This window comes from Diabrotica undecimpunctata, chromosome 5 (genome assembly GCF_040954645.1).
Source record: "Diabrotica undecimpunctata isolate CICGRU chromosome 5, icDiaUnde3, whole genome shotgun sequence".
NCBI classification, from domain to species: domain Eukaryota; kingdom Metazoa; phylum Arthropoda; class Insecta; order Coleoptera; family Chrysomelidae; genus Diabrotica; species Diabrotica undecimpunctata.
Window position 1 is genome coordinate 144,062,492 of NC_092807.1, and position 21,107 is coordinate 144,083,598.

General features: G+C 32.2%; 1 protein-coding gene across 1 annotated transcript in view; it reads left to right on the top strand.

Moving 5' to 3' along the window:
- Ptx1 (pituitary homeobox homolog Ptx1) overlaps positions 1-21,107 on the top strand; it is a 190,300-nt gene that overhangs the window by 121,296 nt on the left and 47,897 nt on the right. Inside the window, exon 4 of the mRNA XM_072532923.1 lies at positions 4,982-5,217. Within this exon, the coding sequence (XP_072389024.1) occupies positions 4,982-5,217 (236 nt within the window). The remainder of the gene's footprint in view (positions 1-4,981; positions 5,218-21,107) is intronic.

Sequence of the window (21,107 nt, forward strand, 5' to 3'; positions counted from 1 at the left end):
GGAATATTCCAGATTGTTCTAGTGCATGAAAACTTGTATATATAAGCAGCGCTCATATTAGTTTATTATCGTACTCGATATTATCATACTGTAAACTTATAAATAAATATATTTACATATATTAGAACCGCTCGTTTTATTGATAAAACGCTACAATATTCATTACTATTTTGATGATGGGTGGATTCTAAGTTACATTGCGTCTTCAAATTTGGTGTATTTGGGAAAATACTCGTAGAAAATACTCGCGAAATATTTTTCGCCAATTGGTCTTTTTTATTGTTTAATGCCATGGTGGCTATACGGTACCCCGTGAAAATGACATCTGGAAAAATTGGTTTTATCAAAACTGCCAATATATTCGTTTTAAATGGTTCCAACGAAATAAAATTTACAACGATTTCTCACACATTTAGGACAACAGTGAGTCATCTAACGGTCATACCGGTCATTTAATCTTATTGTTAGCGGCAAAACAAGCAAACGTAACAGACATCAATTATGGCGTTTACGATTATTTGTCGGTACATCTCATTTACGATATAAACAGCGCAAAGTGAGATTGAAATATGGTGGTTACGATAAAAATGAAATACAATTATTATGAGAAAAATAATTTTAAATCAGCAGCAATATTTCGCAAGCAATCATTGCAGTTAAAAGGGGTATTTTGGCAAAATTGGCGCTTACGATGTTTTATAACAAATCCGTCGATATTTAGTGGCTTTAAACATGTGTACCAACTATATCTCATGAAAAATGATAGTTTGAGTTTGACGGTCTCTGACTGAATTTCATCCAAACCACAAGCTTTTCCATCTTTATAAGATATTATTGGTGCTTCCACTTCGTCTAAAATGGTGTCTGGGCCTGTTATGGTGGTAATTATTTGTTGTTCTGTTCTTAGACCTGAGAACAATTTTTTATGTAATTTCTTCATGTTAATTTGGATTTTTCGTTAATTGAAATCTACAATTATTCTCTTTGGTGATTTTTAATTTTTTCTATTGGTTGCTCCTTAAATTTTCCTGTTATTTCCTTAACCTTCTTGTAAAGAAACTAAAACTAAAACATAAATAAAATGAGTGAGAAAAATTGTTAGCAGAGGCACAATTAAACCCATAGTAGGCTCGAAGGACTAAATTATTCTATTCTAAATGTCCTATTTCATGATTTATCATTAATGTAGGTATATAAATGCTGTATAAATTTCAAAAGGCATTACTAACAAAGGATAATATATAACTTTACTTTCTTGAAACTCCACCGTCTAAAGCCTACTACGTGTGTACGTCTTGAGACAGAAATGTAGCTAACATTTAAAAAGTTACACAGATGCTATAAAGTTAATCCCGCAATAAGTTGAATAAGAAGCGGGCTATTTTGGTTCTGCTTTTAAATAATTACTCTGACATGGAGGGATTACTCGACCAACTTTCCTAAAATTTAAATTAATTGGGAAATGAAAGTGCGAGTTTCGTGTCTCTCGTGTTTTGTCTTTGAGCAAACTTTGATGTGGGGACTACTAATTGGTTTTAGTCAAAGTGAAAGTTTGGAAAGTTTAACGAGGGACTAGTAACGATACACGTTAAACTAAAGGACTGTCAAAATTTTAAATATGTGTGATATTTATTCCAGTTTTAGAAATGTGTTAGGAGATTACTTTCTCCATTATATATTTTCCGTAATTTAACTTCTTCTTTCTCTTATTTTAAAATAATATCTTGTTTTTTTAAAGTTGAAATCTAAGTTGGGATTCCGATGTCGAAATTTCAAACAAACGTTTGAAATTTGGACTAATCTTCGGTTTTCCTTCCGGTGAAACCTTTGCAACTCTATTTACTTATTACATCAACGTGGTCTCTCCGTACTCTTTTTCATACTGTACGCCATTTTACAACTTTTTGGATGTTACACGGTCTTGGTATTATAGTTGCTTAGTACTGATTGGTTCTGCCTAAGTTTCTGTGGTTTAGGTCATAATAGGTCTTACACAGGTTTGGTACATCCGTGTTTTGCTTTTGATACTTATATATTTAATTCTTCATATTCTAGCTGATATTATCGCTTGTAGTTGTATTTTTTGTTATAAATGTTACGAATCATAGAAAATGAGTAATTATTTTGAGATAAATGATAATCACGACTCGAAAAAGAGGGGGGAGGAACAAAAATCGTTATTTGTCACATTTAAATGAGGTTATGTGCTTGAAATATGAAAAATTCAGAGTATGTTTCAACGTAAAAATGGCCAACATGGCCAAAAAGATGAAAAATCATTTTTAATTCACATGCAGTTGAGGTTATGTGCTAAAGACGCGAAAAATATATCAAAAAATGGAATTTTTTGTATTTTGGGCATATTCTGGTCTGAAAATGGTAAACCTGATTGCTCTATTAGAAATAACAGACAAATATATCAAAAAACATTTTTTATTATTAACATACAATGGAGATTATGTGCTAAAACCATAGGAAAACATAAAAAAGGTTGTTTTTTCCAATTTTGGGGATTTTCCAGAGCAAACATGGAAAATCTAACCCCGCCATTCAAAAGAACGGAAAAAATACAAGAAAAATAATTATTTAGAAGTTTGTCAAAAATTACCTACATAAACTAAAAATTCAAATATTTTTTCTAAGCTTAATTTTAATCAAAAAAATCAGAGTGTTTTTGGGCATGAAAATATTTAAATAATAATCACCACTCAAATAAAGGGGGAGAGAAAAAAAAACTTGGGAAAAAATATCAAAAAAGAGGATTTGTCGTATTTTGAGCATTTGAATTACCATTCAAAAGACCGAAAAAATACACAACAAATAATTATTTTGAAGTTTGCCAAAAATTACCAACATAACCTAAATTCTTTTTGAAAAATTCAAATATTTTTCCCGAGGTCAATTTTATTATAAAAAATTTGGAATAAGTCAGATGATTTGTGGGTATTAAAATGTATGTTCGTAAATTTTTTCAGATTTTTTAAAGGAAAGAATCATTCAGGAAACTCCAGCTCCCTGTTGGTAACCGCTAAGCTTCTTTCCATGAAGTCCTATCTCCTTTATCCCATGGCGTTGCTTAAAGCGAGTATTGGACCTGATATTGGGCTATCCATTCTACCAACAAGACGAGGTTCTCATTGTTTTTCTTTTTTCATGAAATATGTTCTCATTTCATGGCAGAAGAGCTTTCTGACATTGATACAAATGAAAGAAGTTGTCATTTTGTTTTAAAATGTCGCGCACTATCGACTCACCGATAGCGTACTGAAGGCACATAAGTTTACTGCCCTACTAAGAAAGAACCCCGCATCTCCAAAATTTGAAAAATTGGGATATTTGCACCATATGAATAATTATGATTTATATAACAATTTCACCTAGAAAAAAACCCGTATTTTACATTCCTAAATATTTTATGAAAGAAAATATTTTCCCCGTAAATGCCAAAAATGATTGTTATGCTTAGTATAAACCTGCATTTTCCGCTTCGTAGTAAAAACCTGGTATATGCTCAGCAGATACGGGTTTTTAACGTAGGATAAAACGATATGCGAGGTTTTTTCTAAGGAATAAAGCAACACCGCTAATATTTTCTACCACCAGTGTGGTGGTGAAAGAAATGGGGGTTTCCGATTTTCTTATCTGGAAAGACTTATCATCAAAGTCAAAATTAAAGAAAACAGAGTCACATATTTACCTATCACAAATTGTTAAAGTAATTGTGAAAAGAGAGAGCAAGATTTTACATGCTAAGATTGACGTTAGCGAGGAGCTGATAGAGATGGACTTTTTGCAGGCCATAGTGTTAAAATCTTTGATAAAGGACCCCACACCTGTGACGAAACCTTCTGGGATTGCTAAGAAGAGAAAAGAACAAATATTAAAAAACTCAGGTCAAATTATACCGGCAAACTGCCATCAATTTTGGGAAGAATTGCCAACTTCCGATTAATAATAATTTTCATTTTGTATTTTTAAATAAACATTTTTCGTAAATACTTATGTTTTATTCAACAAATGTTCAGAAAAAATATTATTACAGTATTTAAATGTTTTACCTTTCGAGGCAGTTATATAAATTTTATAATAATTACATAGTTAAAACCAAGTTTAAGACAAATTTGGATAATACGTGGTTTTAGCTAAGTAAACTTGACATAATGCTTTGCTTTGTTAGCCCGTATGTCGCATAACTAATGTCCATATGGTAATTTTGCAATTTTTTTTTTAGTTAACTACGATGCTACACACTCTACCCTAAATGATTTTGTGTTATTATTGTACTAAAAGCACAAGGGATTAAACAAAAATCTTTAATCGCGTTTTTCTCAAAACTCACTATAGTGGAGATACGGGGTTCATTCTTAATAGGGCAGTTTACAGGAAGCACCGTTTTCAATGTTATTTATGAATTCTTACTTTAGATTAATTGTCAACACAACTTTTTTTCTTTTCTCGGACATGGTAACAAAACAATAAAAAAATGCACTGTAGCTCAAAATAAAACACTACCTCACAACAACGATCAACTGAACGAACTGCGAACTCACACAAGCAAGTTAACAGCCCCATTCCGTCACTGGGTCTATAAGGTCTTTGTTTCACCACACAGCAAACAAACAAGTCTATCGTCTATTATAACAAAGAAACAATTTGTTACCCTTTTATAACCAAGAATAATTGAAATTAGTCAATCGACTTTGTTGGTTACTTTACACTGCAACAATAGAATATTATATTTTTGCTTATACATAATAATAAATTACTATGTTTATTGGGAACAAACTACAATTTTCTTTAAAATGATATATTTTTATTTATATTATATTTATAATAGCAATGATAATACATAGATCTAGTTTAGAAAATAGTAGGTTTTCATTAATATTAAAAAAAGCTTCTACAGATTTGCGGATAAACGGAAGTTGAAATTTAGCTTTTTGGTCCCGAAAGTCATGTTAAATATTATCTCTTGTTCCAGCTAGCAGATCATTATCAGACACAATAAAAACGGAGTCTGGGGTAGGAGTTGAATCATCAGAGCCAGATGATGGCAAAAACGACAAAAAGAACAAAAGACAAAGGCGGCAACGTACTCACTTTACTAGCCAACAATTACAAGAATTAGAAGCTACTTTTGCTAGAAATCGGTACCCAGATATGAGTACTAGAGAAGAAATAGCGATGTGGACGAATTTAACGGAAGCTAGGGTTAGGGTAAGTGGCAAATAATTGATTATTACTATATTCCGGATTCCTAGAGTCATTACCACTTTTCGGTAATAATGAATTACTGATTGTTTGCGAATGATTCTTTTATAAAGCCAAGCATCTATTCTATATTATCTTTAAGTATACAATATATATATATATATATTATATATATATATATATATATATATATATATATATATATATATATATATATTGTATATATCATCATTTTTAATAACGTTTATGTTTTGTCTGCAAAGACACCAAAAAATAATAGTTAATAAATAAATAAACAAATAATTTGTCAGTTTTTATTTTGGAGAAACAGAAATCAAAAATTGTTAAAACAAAAAAGCTTAAACAACATCTTAATCTAATTCGAATAAAAATGGATAGTATTAATTAAAAGTTACTCAGTACTGAGTTTTCTGCTATCTTCCTTGGGACACTAACGTCCCTGTTTCGTAGAGATCGGTATGTTCCCCTAAAGCAGTGGCCCACCCAGGGGGGTGTGGCGGTAAAACCTCCCCCCAGGGCAATCAGGGCATATAAAGTAAAAAATATATAAAGAATAATAGGAAAATGTAACTTGTCTTTCACACATAATACAAAAAATTCAAAACGTTAATTTAATAATTAAATTACCTGTAACGACCTGTACATGTGAAAGGTTATTTTCATCGCTGAAAGTACTAAGGACTTATTTTAAAAAAATTTATTAGCAAAGAGAGACTAAATGGTTTAGCTTTGATGTTTATTCATCAGGACATTCAAATAGACGAAGAGAGGTAACAAACCATATGGTTATAAAGCAACGCCGTTTAGACATATTATTATAAATTTAATTTGTTTACAAATTATTATTTAAAATAAAGTTTAGGATGTAAATTATTATTTTTCATTATATTTAGATATAGATACCTAATATTAGGCTTATGATAAGAGTAGACAGAACGAGTCTGTTGTGAGTAGCATGCGCCTACAGAACTGTATCTGAGGCGGCCTTGTGGACTATCACGGGTTGTGTTTCTCTGCAAGTGTTAGCAGTAGAAAGCAGACATCTCTATTAGAGAAGTGAGCATTTGACAATAGCCATAAAAAAAGAAGAGATTAAAAAGATGACAAGAAGAGTGGAACAACTCGGAAGATGTTGCCCAGTGGTCAAGATGCTGATCCCAAGCCTAAGGATTGTCATGTAGATTGTCTGTTTTAGGGAGTATCTTCATAAGGTCAGAAAGACAAATACAGATAAATGTCTATACTGCGAATATTCCGACAGTGTTACTCACACAATGCTGGAGAGCAATAGATGTACCTACAGCGGAGAGAAACAGAAATAGGTATGAACCCTGTGAGTGTAAGAGAGATAATCGTGAAGATGACGGGAAGTAAGGAGGGATGGAATAGTGTTCACAATAACATCCGGACAGTAATTAAAAAGAAACAAGAAGAAGAGAAACACCAACCGGACCATTGACAGAGATAAGACCTAGATAAGAGAATGGACTGTTGCAAAAATGTTTTTAGCCTTACAGCAGCCATCTCACTTTCGGAGTACGGTACATGCGACAGTCAACTACGCACAAGTAGGAGAGGGTGGTTTTAGTTGGTATTTTCTGTTATTTTGTTCCATTATAATTTTACAACAAATACAACATAGAACTCCACATCCTCTTAGTAGACTTCAGACAAGCCTTTGAGTGTATTGGAAGAAATAAATTATTTATTGAAATGAAAAATTAAGATATACCAGCAAAATTAATCAGATTAATAAAAATGACCATGGATGGAGCTCGAGCTAAAACAACAACAGAAGAAGGTAGCACAAAATCAATTGCAATAGAAACAGGAATGCTACAAGGCGATTCTTTGTCAACCACATTATTCAACATAGCAGTAGAAGGAACAGTCAAGGCCAGCAAAATTAAAGAAACTATAGCCCACTCCTCAACACAAATCTAGAGGTCTAGAAATTAACGAAGGAAAAACAAAATATCTACTCGGCTCTAGAAGAGAAGATAACAGGACGAGAGAAATCAAAATAGAAAACTACACTTTTAAAAGAGTCCAACAATTTAAATATTTGGGAGTAATAGTGAATGCCCAAGACAAGAGAAGTGAAGAAGTAACGGAACAAATACTAGCAGGCAACAAAACATACTGGAGATATCATAGGCTCATGAAGGACAAGAACTTATCCAGAAATACAAAACTGAAAATATACAGAGTTGCAATCAGACCAGTAGTTACGTACGCAGCTGAGACAATGTGCCTCACGGAAAAAGATGAAGAAAAATTGAGAATTTTCGAAAGGAAAATAAGATAAGAATGGACAACGAAGAAATGAGAAGAATAATGAATCATGAACTACGAGACATAATGAAGGGACAAGATATAGTTAGATTTATTAAAGCACAGAGGCTGAGATGGCTGGGACACATAGAGACTAGAAAAAACGACCTACTGATTAAGAAGATCACCAAATGAAAACCAGCAACTGAAAGACCAAGGGGAAGACCCAGAGAGAGATGAGAGGATCAGGTCATGAGAGATATTAAAATCTGGAAGTAAGAAACTGGAGGAAACTATGCACATATCTTAATGAGTGGAAGAAAACTGTGACGAAAGCTAAGTCATACAACAAACTTTGACAACATACAAGTGGAATGCGGAGTGATTCACCGCAATAAGCGAATCAGAGAGCTCTAAGTAAGAGTGGCAAACATTCCACCCGATATGAAAAGCCCTGATGATGATGATAATTTTACAAAATGCAATTCGTCTATCAAAATCATCTTCCATAAGTGCTTGTATTAAACTTACTTTGTAGGGGTGCCACTTTTCCTTCTTCAGCTTTGTAAGAATTATTGAATGGTTCATGACATTATCTGATGCTACTTGCCGTGAACTGGTATGGTCTTGAAAGGCTAACGGAACCTCTAGTTGTTTGTTTTCAGATAGGTTTTCTTCTACCTTAGGGAGGTCTTTAATATGATCTGTTTCTCTGAATTTCTTCTCAATTTTACTTACAGTGTATTGAAGTTGGTTCTCGGTTGGGGTATTTATTATTAAATAATGTACATACTTCTTTATACGTACATGTTTTATCTCGACAACCAACCATTATTGGAATTTCAATTCTTTGCGTTTCAGTCAGTTTCATGTTGATAGATACAAAGTCTGCTAAGACCGAAAACTGAAATTTTTTAATCTGTTTCATAATTTTTAATTTTTTATTAAATATATACCATTATACATAAGAATTTGTTAACTTCATTATGAGTCTTCACAAATATGCTTTCGGTGTTTTATTTGCAAATAGAAATATTTTTTCAGGCTTTCTGAGTATTTCAGTCTAAGCCCATACTCTTATATTTGAGTCCCACCTGCTGTTTTAGAGCTGTTTGATTTTTATAAACGTTTTACAGAGAATCAGGTTTAATGATTCCTTTATTGGTCATCGTATGTATGATCTTTATTCTCTCGATCTCCGTTAGGATGTTTAAAAGCGTGACATCAAGTATTACTTCCATGACAGCCGTAGGGCACCGTCTAGTTGCTACTGATTTGTATACACAAGCTAGTCTTTGAAACTTGGTTCTTGTATTGCTTAGACTGGCTCTAAATCCCCATACCATTATAAGTAAGTGATGATTGAACTTAATATTACCGTTAACCTCCAACTCTGTATTTTGAGAACACAAAGAATTTAGTAATAATAAACTTAGAACAAAAAAAATGTAATATATTTAGGGAGACTTATGTTAAGCAATAAATGGAGTCTATTCAATTTGATAAAAATAATATTAATTGGTGTGTAAATTGAAAATATTATTTTACTACTATCAACTAGGATCACCCATTAATATACAGTTAAAATAAAATCCAAATTTATAATATGCACATTGTAGGTATTATTTACCTAACTTTCCAATAAGCACATAGCTGACTGTACAGAGCAATTCGAATATGTTAATAGCCGTGAAACGTCAAAATGTTTAATCTAGCTATTTAGTTTTACGTCATCATAATTTACTCATATAAGAGATAAAGTTCCTTTTTGTTGTCACTTCCATAATGAAATAATTAAACTTGGTCTAAAGCGACCAATCAGCGGGCGGCTAGGCGCATCATAATAACTCATTTAGCATAAACACCATGTAGAAACGGCGCGTCACTATATCATACTACATTAATGAGATATGCATCCGAGCGAGCTGTGATATAGTGGCCCTAATTCCTTTGGGACAACTAGCCAGGTACATAGAGAGAGAGAGCGAATGCCGTGGCATAATCCCTGCATGATTAACACCATAAATCTGCCGTGGATTAACGCGATCGCCATCGCGGAATGCCATGTATACTTATATGAACTATTGCCTGCACGTTGCGTATGTCCGTTTGGCGAACAGGGGCTGGCTTTTCCCCTCACCATTTCTCTTCCTAAACAGAGTATTTCAGTATAAATTTATTAAATTTTTTTGAAAATAAATAGGTTTTTGAATAATGATGTCAAATCTAAATGATAAGGTGCTGTAGTGAAATTTTATGGCTTTGACTTTTAAATATTTTTACAGCTATAAAGTATCTTCAATGTTAGACATCAAGTAGTTAAGTCAAGTAAAGTCAATAATAGTTTAATACTTTAGAAACACAAATACGTGTCGAAACTGTAGATGGCTGTACAGGAATGAGCCTAAGTCAGCTGGAGGACGCATTCGCGAATTCCACCGTTTTCTCCCGCGGTCAGCGTGCGTTACCTAGCAACACGAACAGTTGGGCATAAGTCAGTCGCACGCTTCGTAGAATTAAAAAGATATCTCTTTGCACTATTACCGTTCTAATTCGCTGCAGGAGCTGAAAGCATAGGACTTCCGGCCGCGCATCGATTTCTGCTAGTGGTACCCAATCACAAGAGCAGCCGATCATTTTTTCGAGATATAAATCTTGTGAAGTGACAAGGCATAATTCAAGGTTAATGACAAAATTTTATTAGGCCAATGCCCAATATTCATCTTCACGAAATGATGGAAAAAGAAGTTAATTCTCCTGGAGTTATGGTTTGGACAGGAATTAATTATCGAGGGACCATTAACCCTTTTTTGTCGACGGGTCCGTTAATTCAGAAAGGTACTTGGAGCTTTTACAAGAATAACATGTAACTTGTAAATGAATCGGTGGTGGTGAAAACAAACCATGGCCTCCAAGGTCGCCAGATATTACTCCTATAGATTTCTCAACCTGGGGCATGTTTAAGAACAAAGTTTTTGCGCATATGATCGAAAACTTAGAAACATTGGATAATAATCTAGTTAGATATTATCAATGAAAATCTCGCATTAATAATTCGTTATTTCGTAAACCAATCGTAAATGCATTGCTAAAATTTGCTACTCGAGTATTAAGATGAGTGGTGAAGAACATTTTGAAAACTTATTATCAATACATATTTTTACGTTATAAGGAAATAAAACCAAGTTTCGTAAATGTGTTTTTCTTGCAAATTTGCTAGCTAATTATACCCACCACTGTATTGTTTATTTGCATCATGCAACCTTTATGTTTTTTATATCTTTCTTTTCCTCTTCCAGTGGCTCTACAGTCTGAATTGGGCCTTGGCCTCCTGTAATTGCTGCCACCAATATTGCAGGTCACGTGTCGATTGCCTCCAAGTTCTGATGTCTTTGAGATTTTTTATGTCCGCTATCATTGCACTATTTCATCTTAGCTGTGGCATCCTCTTTGGCCTTCTGTCGTTCATTCTATTGTCTAGGGCTCATCTTGGCCATTTCGTGATCAGCCGTTCCAAGTAAATGAAGCCTTCTGATAATATCATTCTGAAATCGGTGTTTTTTTTTAAGTAGATAAAGTTTATGTTTGTATACTGATTGTTGGTATACTATGGAGCAGAATATATAGGTCAGCGAGAACTTTGAGAAGTTTTTTGTCCTTTATTATCCTTTTTTTTTCTGCATCTTTTCATCACTCTGTAATTTATTCGAGTTCTTACAGCTTTAACACATTTCTATTTCTCCTTTTTTGTCGATGTTGATTTATGATATCTGTGTTGGTTTATTTTTTGTCGTTTAGCTCTTCATTTCTAGCTTAATCGCCTTGGCCACTCTTTTAAGTTGGTATATATTTTCGCCGCCACCTCGGCTCTTTGGAACATAATTATACTCCCATTGTCAAGTTATACTGATTTTTTTGTTAAAAAACTGACCCATGCGATATTCAGATGTTTTATAAAATATTCGAGAGATGGGTTTTAAAATTCGGGTCTGTCCATTGGCTTGTTTCAACCTTTTGACTATTTTAAAGCTGCCAGTAAGATCATTTTTTATACGGAGCATTGTTTTTGTTAAGTCCATGCACTACGAGTATTTTTGTGTTTTACATTAAACATTTTAAAAGTTACTTTGTTCCTTTCTCTTTACTGTCACTTCAGAGTTTATCGATCCATTTCTACCGGTAACTATACTGTTGTTTTAATCGCTAAGAACAACCATATAATACTAATAAGAAATAATCTTTCTGGTGATATCATTTGAAAGAAAATAGTCATATGCGAGAGACTTTAGGACAAATCAAGAGTGTAAGCATCCGACCATAGTTTCTCTATATGTAAGTGTTCTCTATATCCAATAATCTACTGATTGGGTTAATTGCAGTGGCACTTAAAGGAATTGGAAATAATAAGTTAATTTTTTAAATGGGTTAATAATTAGATTTTTTTCTTCTCTGAAAGCCAATGTGGAATTTTACACCGGTGGTACTGCAGTAAATTGGATTATTGTACTTCGTTCATTACTGGTCCTCGGAACTGTGACAGACTTGCTATATATAAGCTGTCCTGATAGACCATTTATGTGACACCGGTAGACGTAGGTGCTTTTATCAAGGCGACATTAAAACCTTCCGTAGCAACAGTAAGTTTGGTGTGCTTTACTTTGCTGTAGGTTCGTCCCTAATAAGGTCACTCTGTGTTCGTGTTCTTTGACTGTAAACTTAAAAGAGTTACTCATTTCTGAATCGCGGGTCCATTTTATTCTTTCGAGTCGGGACAAAATGCTGTCAATCATGACAGTATGTCCATACCAGGACTAGAATCCCCAATAGTTGGCCAAATCTCTGTGGCATCGCTAAGGCAACACTTTTCCACCTGTGCCATGCATTCCATGGTACGATGGTATTACACCTCGAGATTAGCAGAAAAAAATTTTGGCGATTGGCGATTCGCAACAAAAATGCAGTTGTCTGGTGATTTTTTGATTGAGCATACTGCCGCCTTGGCGAATTTAAACAATTGCCTTGGGGGGAACTTTCAACATGGGGGAGGAGGAACTTCTAATGAAATACCAAATAAAAGACAAAAAAGGTAAACCCAAACTGTATAAAAGACATAAATAATAAATTTTCTTTAATTTTGGACCTTGGGGGCGAATTTCCCTTTTTCACCCCCGTGTATCCGTTCTGACTGCGGCATGCGTTTATGTCTATTTTGCGTTTAAGTGTGTGTGTGTGTGTGTGTGTGTGTGTGTGTGTGTGTGTGTGTGTGTGTGTGTGTGTGTGTGTGTGTGTGTGTGTGTGTGTGCATTTAAGTACATAATGGAAGCCCCTATGTCATGTTATTAATTTATCTGTAGGTTTTTATTTGGTCATACCTTTTACACCTTATTTACACTTGTCCTATGCTCCTATTTGTCCATAGGACGTTCTTTATTGCCCATTAGGATGCGCCATGTTAGCCATTGAAATCATTGACTCGTCAAAAAGTATATTTCATCTAATTTACTTACCGTTGCACGTCATCCGCGTCATAGCCCGTGAGGTTATGATACCAACACGAAATATTTAGGCGGTAGGTATGTTCTTTTTTAGAATCACTTTGCCGAGTACACTGGCATTACAGCCACTAGACATATTTTATTATATACGCGTAGAAATAATATTTAAAGATTTCTATTAATGTTAACTTAAAGAAATACACAATAATATGTTGTATTTAATTTGTATAAATGCATTATAAAGCGTTTTTGTGAAGAACATTTGTTCGAAACACACTAGTAATCGAACGAAGGTGATATTTTGGCATAAATTGGTAACACTTATTTCACAGTTGCGGTGTTGACACTCTTTGTACTTTATTATTTTAAAATTTTAGAGTGAATACCTCTTGTTTTATATTTTTACCTATTTAATAAAATCTGTTCTTTTTAGAACAAAATTAGTGTGTTATATTTCAAAAATGTCATGTAAAAATTTAAATAGTCGTGGTAAAGAGATGGTAGCTTTATATATTCCACTTTTGCAATAATTATGTGACCTATTTGATTTAAAATGGATTCAGGATTTTTTTATACTTTGGCAACTATGTCAACTTCGATATCTGTCAATGATAATGACGTGCAACGGTAAGTAAATTAGATGGACTGTATGTCTAATGAAGCAGTTATTCGTGATAGTCGGGATTGAACAGTATATTTAGTACGACCGTTTGCTACACCTTCAGGATATCCGTAGAATACGATTATAGTATTGGATATATATTTCGATCGAACATACATGATATAGTTATTGCAAATAAGTAGATAAAAATGGTTCACTGCGATGCCAAATGAATCGATGTAGTAAGTGTCTTCCGTCGATGACATACATTGTATTACCAAAATTTATATTTCCCAAATGTTGCATAAATGTCTTATATGTACATAGAAGATTTAACGCATTTACACATGCCTTCGTCATTAAAAAGCGATTATGAAAATGAAGCAAGTTTGTATAGAAGAAAGTCCTCTTCAGATTTTTTTGCAGTACCCCTTCTAGAGAAATATACGAAAAAAACGTGGTGTTGTAGATCAATAATACTTTGTGGCGATGGTACGCTAAAACTATTGATTTTAGAGAAAAAATTGTAAATCTCTACATAAATCGTAGGAAATTTTCTTTAGTTTAATTTCATATCTGAATGTTTTCTTCGTAAAATGTATTGAAAAGAGATACTGTAAAAAAACTGTTATTAAACGTAATTTTTTCAATGAGGCCGTGCGTGACGCGTGCGAAGGAGATACAGGTTAAATATAGGATACCAATTTTCAAAACTCGCAGAAGAGACTTTCCAGATAACCCCCCTTTTTTTACCAAATTACTGAGCTGAGTTTAAAAATAAAATATATGACTTAGATGTCTTCAATTAAATTTTTTAGACTAAAAGGTAAATGTCTTTTTAAAAATTCTCTAATTAAATAAAACCAGAAGAAACGTATAAGTTTACAACCCGTGTCATATCTTAGAAATGTCTCAAAAAAATTATGCCTGTGTTTGTTCAGGTAGACACTCGACTTCTCTCGAATGAAGCAGCTAGCGGCACTGTCAAAGAAGAACTAAAGCACAGATGAACATGTGTAAACATGTGTTAACTAGATAACCGGTGGTTGTTACCCTCTTGGTGTGTTGATTTTCTTGTCATCCGATAAGGAAACACGCACTTACATTATATTCGAATCAAAAAATTACTGTTTTATTTGTTGGTTGACGTTTATTGAAGTTCGCCGAGGAAGCGATCAATCAATGAGTTTCGGTTTGAGTGCGACTTTGCTACTTTCTTGAAGACCGCTTAACGTTTCTTATTTAAGATGTACCGGGTGTTTTCAAATTAGATATTTTTAATATAGGTACATCATCTAAAAAAGAAAAATTAGTATAATTTATTAAGCAAAAATAAACTTTTCTATTTTTGTCCTTCTGTTAATTTCATGTGATCAAATGAACTCTCCTCTAATAAACTCACCTTAAAAACGAATCTGAAAAACATTAACTATGCGATTATAAAGTTTTCTTCTTCATCTCCATACTATCTCGAAAAAAACAAGCTAAATTTATTTTTCTTAGAATGTTAATATTGAGACTCTAAAAAAACCTAAAAAGTTTACCAGTTCTACCGTAAATGAGGTTATTTTGAACAAAAATGTTTATTAGCACTTTTTGTATAGAATGAGCCGTTCTTCTCTCATTATATATATACATATATATATATATATATATATATATATATATATATATATATATATATATATTTATATATATATATATATATATATATATATATATATATATATTTATATATATATATATATATATATTTATATATATATATATATATATATATTTATATATATATATATATATATATATATATATATATATATATATATATATATATATATATATATATACAAACAACACAGTTTATTAGGGCTGCAGTCAGTAGGTTTGGCCGGGATGTTATAGAAATACTCTTTTGACTTTTGGTCGAGCTTTCGGAATTCTTTTATTCCTTCTTCAAGACACTTTAATTAGAAGAAAGTGTAAATATTTACAACATATCTCAAATTGTCATTACAACTTACTAGTCGTTGAGATTATTTGTGTAAAGCTACGACACTCAACATTAAAAACACACATATAAAATATAACATGTAAAGTAATGGACAAAATTCATTTTAAAATTTAGTTGGAAAAGTTAAAATTTTGTTCGTGACATCTTTTAATGGTGTGTTTTGACTGATCCATAGAGAACAGAAAAAAAAACAAAAATAGTGTGGTTGAAAAGGTAATTAGGAGGTCTTGCTATTATATTAATGGAAATAATATTAAACCTGTCTTGATAGTATGCAACATGTTTTGTATACAGGTGTATTATGGTGTGTATATGTAAAAGTAAATCTTTATTTTATTTTTGATGTTTTGTAAGTAACAATAAATGTTGCTCAATTTATCTATGTCTGATTTTTTATTTATATAAGACGTATTAGATTTTATGAAACACATTTCCAAGAAAACACGTTTTGAATGGTTTTTTTCCTTAGCCAGAATACAGGAATCCTCGAAATTAAATTCATGTTTTAAAGTTAATGCATGTTCTGTGAGCGCACATGCGTTTATCTTTTTGGTTTTTATGTCGCTGCGATGTTATATTACTCTATTGTGAAAATTACGAGATGATTCTCCGATATACACGTCTTTACAGTTGACACACGGTATAGAATAAACAACATTCGATGACTCCTGTATTGTGAAAGGATCCTTTGTCTTTGTGCACAACTTTGATACCGTTTTCACATTCTTAGTTGCAATTTTTAAGCCACTAACATTTTTGAAAATGTTCAATAGCTTAGGTGTGAGAACTGGAATAAAGGGTAGGCAACCATACGTTATTTTAGATTGTGGTAGCTCTGATGTGTTCTGTGTCAATGTCTGTGTCAGTTGTCGGACTTCGTTCACCTCATTATTATGAAAATATGATTTTTTTTCTATGAGACAGTACGTTGTTCGACATTATACAACTTTAGCTACAAATTCCATCCAATACCGTCTTCGTGGGGACATTTCCTGAGACGTGCGATCATTTGTAATGTGAAACTCTAAAATCTGCGTTTTTTAGGCATATTTCAAATGCCTCATATTTGTTGCCAAAACTCAAAATCAAAATTTCATGTTACAAGTTTTAAGGAATGAGCTCGAAGAGTGGACATTCTCTTACAACCAGTCAATGGAAGTGATAAATTTTGTTAATCTCATGAAAATCATAAAACATGTCAAAAAATCGCACTACGTTTATTTATTGAACAGATTTATAGAAACTGACTTCATTTGCAGCAAAATACAAAAATTTTATACTAAAGCTGAACTCTCTGTTTTCAAAAACATTTTAAAAACTATATATTGATGGAAATTGCAGGAAGCTAGAAGTCAAAACCCTAATAAAACATTGTCAATTTTACAAACGTAGTAAATTAATCATATACATTGATTACAGAAGTAAAATGGCAGAAGAAAATAGAGTCAATCTCATAAAAAGGTTTAGGCAGCAGACATCACTTGTATTAAACAGTGTAGTTGAATTTGAAGAATTATGATTTCTGATTTGTTCTGATTTAGCTTTCATCGTTCCACTACATTCATGGTATTTTGTACAAAGATCGTATAAACTGTGCAGTTTCTAACTACAAACAGCTAAATAATACAACATTGTTAGTAAGATCTAATTTATATTTTTTATAGATTTTTAACATTTTTTTACAAACTTTATATTTTCTTTATCTACAAATCCAAGTTTTTAATAGTTCAAATAAATCTAAGCCAAAACTTCCTTTATTTCGCATTTCCAGGAACTAAACATATTCTTCTCAAAGCCATAAATCTAGTGACCACTGGATAAAGTTCAGTCTAGCGCAGAAAATGAGGGCCATTTCCTGCATTTAGAAGCTTTTCTAGATCTCACTAGGGCTTTTCTCTAAATCCTTCTATACATCTTTCAGGTGTTGATTCCTGTTGTATGTAAAGTAGTAAACGATATCTTATACAATGCAAATGTTATTCAGTATAGTGGTTTTAATAAAACGGCCTAGTGGATACTTAGACTTACATTGTTTGGTTTTTTAATGGGGTCAAATAAAATTAATAGCATCAAGTAAACATTATCCAGTAATTGTTTTATAGTTATGGTGAATATTAAAATTTCTTAACATTAAGTAGTTTAATTCGTTCCATTTGACCTTACTCTTAAAACATTTGAATAGTTTTCTTATGGTATCTTTTAAATTTTTTTCTAGGACAGATGATAGAAGATAATATATTGAATTAAATGTTTTCATGTCTTGTAATGAGGATAAAATTCATTTATATTTTATTGTAATGAATTGAATGTTATCTTGCCATATAATTTAAACCAATTTGTATATGAAACTAAATAGTTATGGTGAGAAAACTTAAGCTTACCTAACTATCTAAATCAGGGGTGGCCAACCTTTTTAAGTCGAGTGCCAATATGAGAACAAAAAAAATTTGGCGTGCCACTAAAATTTTTCGACATACTAACATTAATAATATACGGTACAATATGTATTTCTTATGTAAATTCCACATTTTTCCGTTTAGTCAAGATAGTGGAAGTTTAAAAAATAACGTAATAAGTAAAACATAACAACAAACTTACTTTATTGTTAATAAAAATAAAATAAAAACGTTAAACAAAAAAACTTAAATATTTTCTTATTATCTAAAATTCAAATTATTAAACAGTTACTTATTTAATGTGGTATTTGAACTTGTATTTTTTTAATTAATTCATCTATATTGGGATTAATTTCGGAACTAGCCAACAGAATTAGATTTTTTAAATGCATGTCAGTTAATCGTGACCGATATTTTGATTTTATTATGTTCATAATAGAGAACATTTGCTCACAAACGTACGTTGAACCAGATCTACAACAATATCTTAGAGCTAACTCGTGTAAATTAGGAAAATTGTTTGCTGGTACAAATTTCCAAAATTCAATATAATTGGGATCAGTAACAGTTGAAATAATTTCTCTATATTTGGTTTTTAGTATAGTGTGGTTCTGTAAATCAATAATTTCGATCTGTATTTCAGCTGAGTAACAATTGATATCTTGCAGAGAAATAGAAAAAGGATTTATGAAAAGGTCAACATTCATTTTGTCTTTTTGAAAATCTTCAAACCGGGTATTGAATGAACCTAGCAAAATAGATATAAGGTTTTTAAATTTGTCATAATTTGGAGTTCTACTGACCTTGTTGGCTAATTCCTGCATTAATGTGAAATGTGTCAATCTCTGTTCTCCAAAATCGTTACAAAAAAGCATAAGTTTATTCACAAAAGAAGATATATGACCAACTAGAGTAGGAAAAATACAATTTTTTCCCTGTAATCTTAAATTTAATAAATTTAAATGTCTCATAATATCAGTGAGAAAAGCTAAATCCCAAAGCCAATCTTTATCATTAAGTAACGAGCACTCACTGGGTAGTTTATTGTTTTCTTGCAAATATTTTAAGACGCACTCCTTCAAGTTCCAAAACCTTTCGAGTGCATTTCCTTTGGAGAGCCAGCGCACACTGCAATGGAGAAGTAACTCTCCATCTTGCTCCGTTTCTTCCGCGAACAGTTCTCGAAATTGTCGTCGATTCAATGCCCGAGCTCGTATTTTGTTAATGCAGCGTGTTACAGGGTCAACAACAGATGACATGTTTAGGTCCTTGGCACAAAGAGCTTCCTGGTGAATAATACAATGGTACTTAAAAACTTTTCTTCCCAAATAGTTTTCCAGTAATGTAACAAACCCTTTTAGTCTACCAACCATGCAAGGAGCTCCATCTGTACAAACACTATCTAATTTTGACCATTCAACTTTTTGATCATTTGATTTGATTTTCAACTATAATTTTGATCTTTACATCTCCCACATTTTTAGCAAATATTGCCAGACTATTTTTAATTATCTCCTCTCCATCAGAGTAGGCTTTTTTCTTCCGGGCTAACAGCAGAGAAAGTTCATATGATGTTTTAGTTTCCATAGTTTCCATTTCATCACTTCTCTTCTGAAACAGTGACTGTTGGCTGGCTAGGGTTTTCTTTTTTTTTCAATAAAGTCGGCTCGCAAATGTGAACCAATAGGATATTTGTTGCTGAAGTCATTATGCAGTTGTTTATAATGTCGTTCCAGGTTAAATTTTTTCGGAACTGCTACAGACAATCCACATATCAAACAAACAGGCTTTGAAGTATTACGATTAGTAAATAAAAATTGTTCTTCCCAAGCAGGTTGAAAATCGCGAATTGCAATATCATCTTCGTATTTTCGTTTTGAAGTCGAAGGCTTACTCGTGGACATATCGAACAAATACTTTTAAAATTTTAAAGAAACAATGCGCGATGACAAAATGTTTACATACAACGGGGCAGTTTAAAATAAACTAAGCTAAATGATGTATTGCTAGAATAAAAAAGCTCTCAATCTGTACTCTCAATATTACAAAGATTATGTGTTTACTAATTTGTTAATTTATTGGTATAAAAGAATATAGAGTTGACAATGTACCTATATGATATACATTATTGTTTTACTACAGCTTAAATATTTTAAAACGTTTTAAGCGGTTAATCTAAATCTTATTACCATAATCTGTGCCAATAATTATTGTTGAATTAAATGAGAAAATACGGTAAAACATATATGATCCATTGCAACCACTAAATCTGAATGTACTAGGCACCTAAACCTAAACCACATATTTGGATAAAACATCGGATATACCGTTGAATACAGTAAATCGAAAGATAAACAACGAATCCATGTATTATATGCTATCATTTGCAATTGCAGGTTTACGTAGAGTACAAACAATAATGTTGCGTGAGATTACGGTTGATATTTCCCATTGAAACAATGTCAATTTGTCCAATACGTTAACTTGGAAAACATCATTAAGCAAATTTAAAACTTTAATTAATTTAAGTGATTATCACTAATACTAATAAGATATATTTTTAGAGTGTAATCTTTTACCACACAATTTGTACTAATCGTCCGTTTTATTAACCATTTATGAAATGTTGCGAATAAATTATTATTTTATAGTTATTATGAAATTATTTAACGAAACCGTTGATATCACAAAATGTTGTTTTAATTGAAAATACAGTTTGGCCTTTTCACCTTATTTTTTGCTCTACATGTTTCTTTTCTAATGTTTTCTCAGTTATAAGGAGAATAGAAAAGTTGAGAAAAAAAGTGAAAAAAAAGTTAATACCCATTCTCCTTCTTAGAACGCGTCTCCCTACGGAGGTTGGCAATCATAATGGCTATTTTTATTTTTGAACTTGCTGCTCTAAACAAATCAATCAATCTGCATTGATACCAATCACGTAGATTCTTCAACCATGAGTTCTGCCTTCGGCCAAACAGATCTTCTTCCTTGAATCTTTCCCTGTATTATGAGTCTCAAAATTTCATATTTTGGTCCCCTCATCACGGGGCCTAGGTATTCCAGTTTTCTGATTTGTATAGTGGTGATTAGTTCTGTTT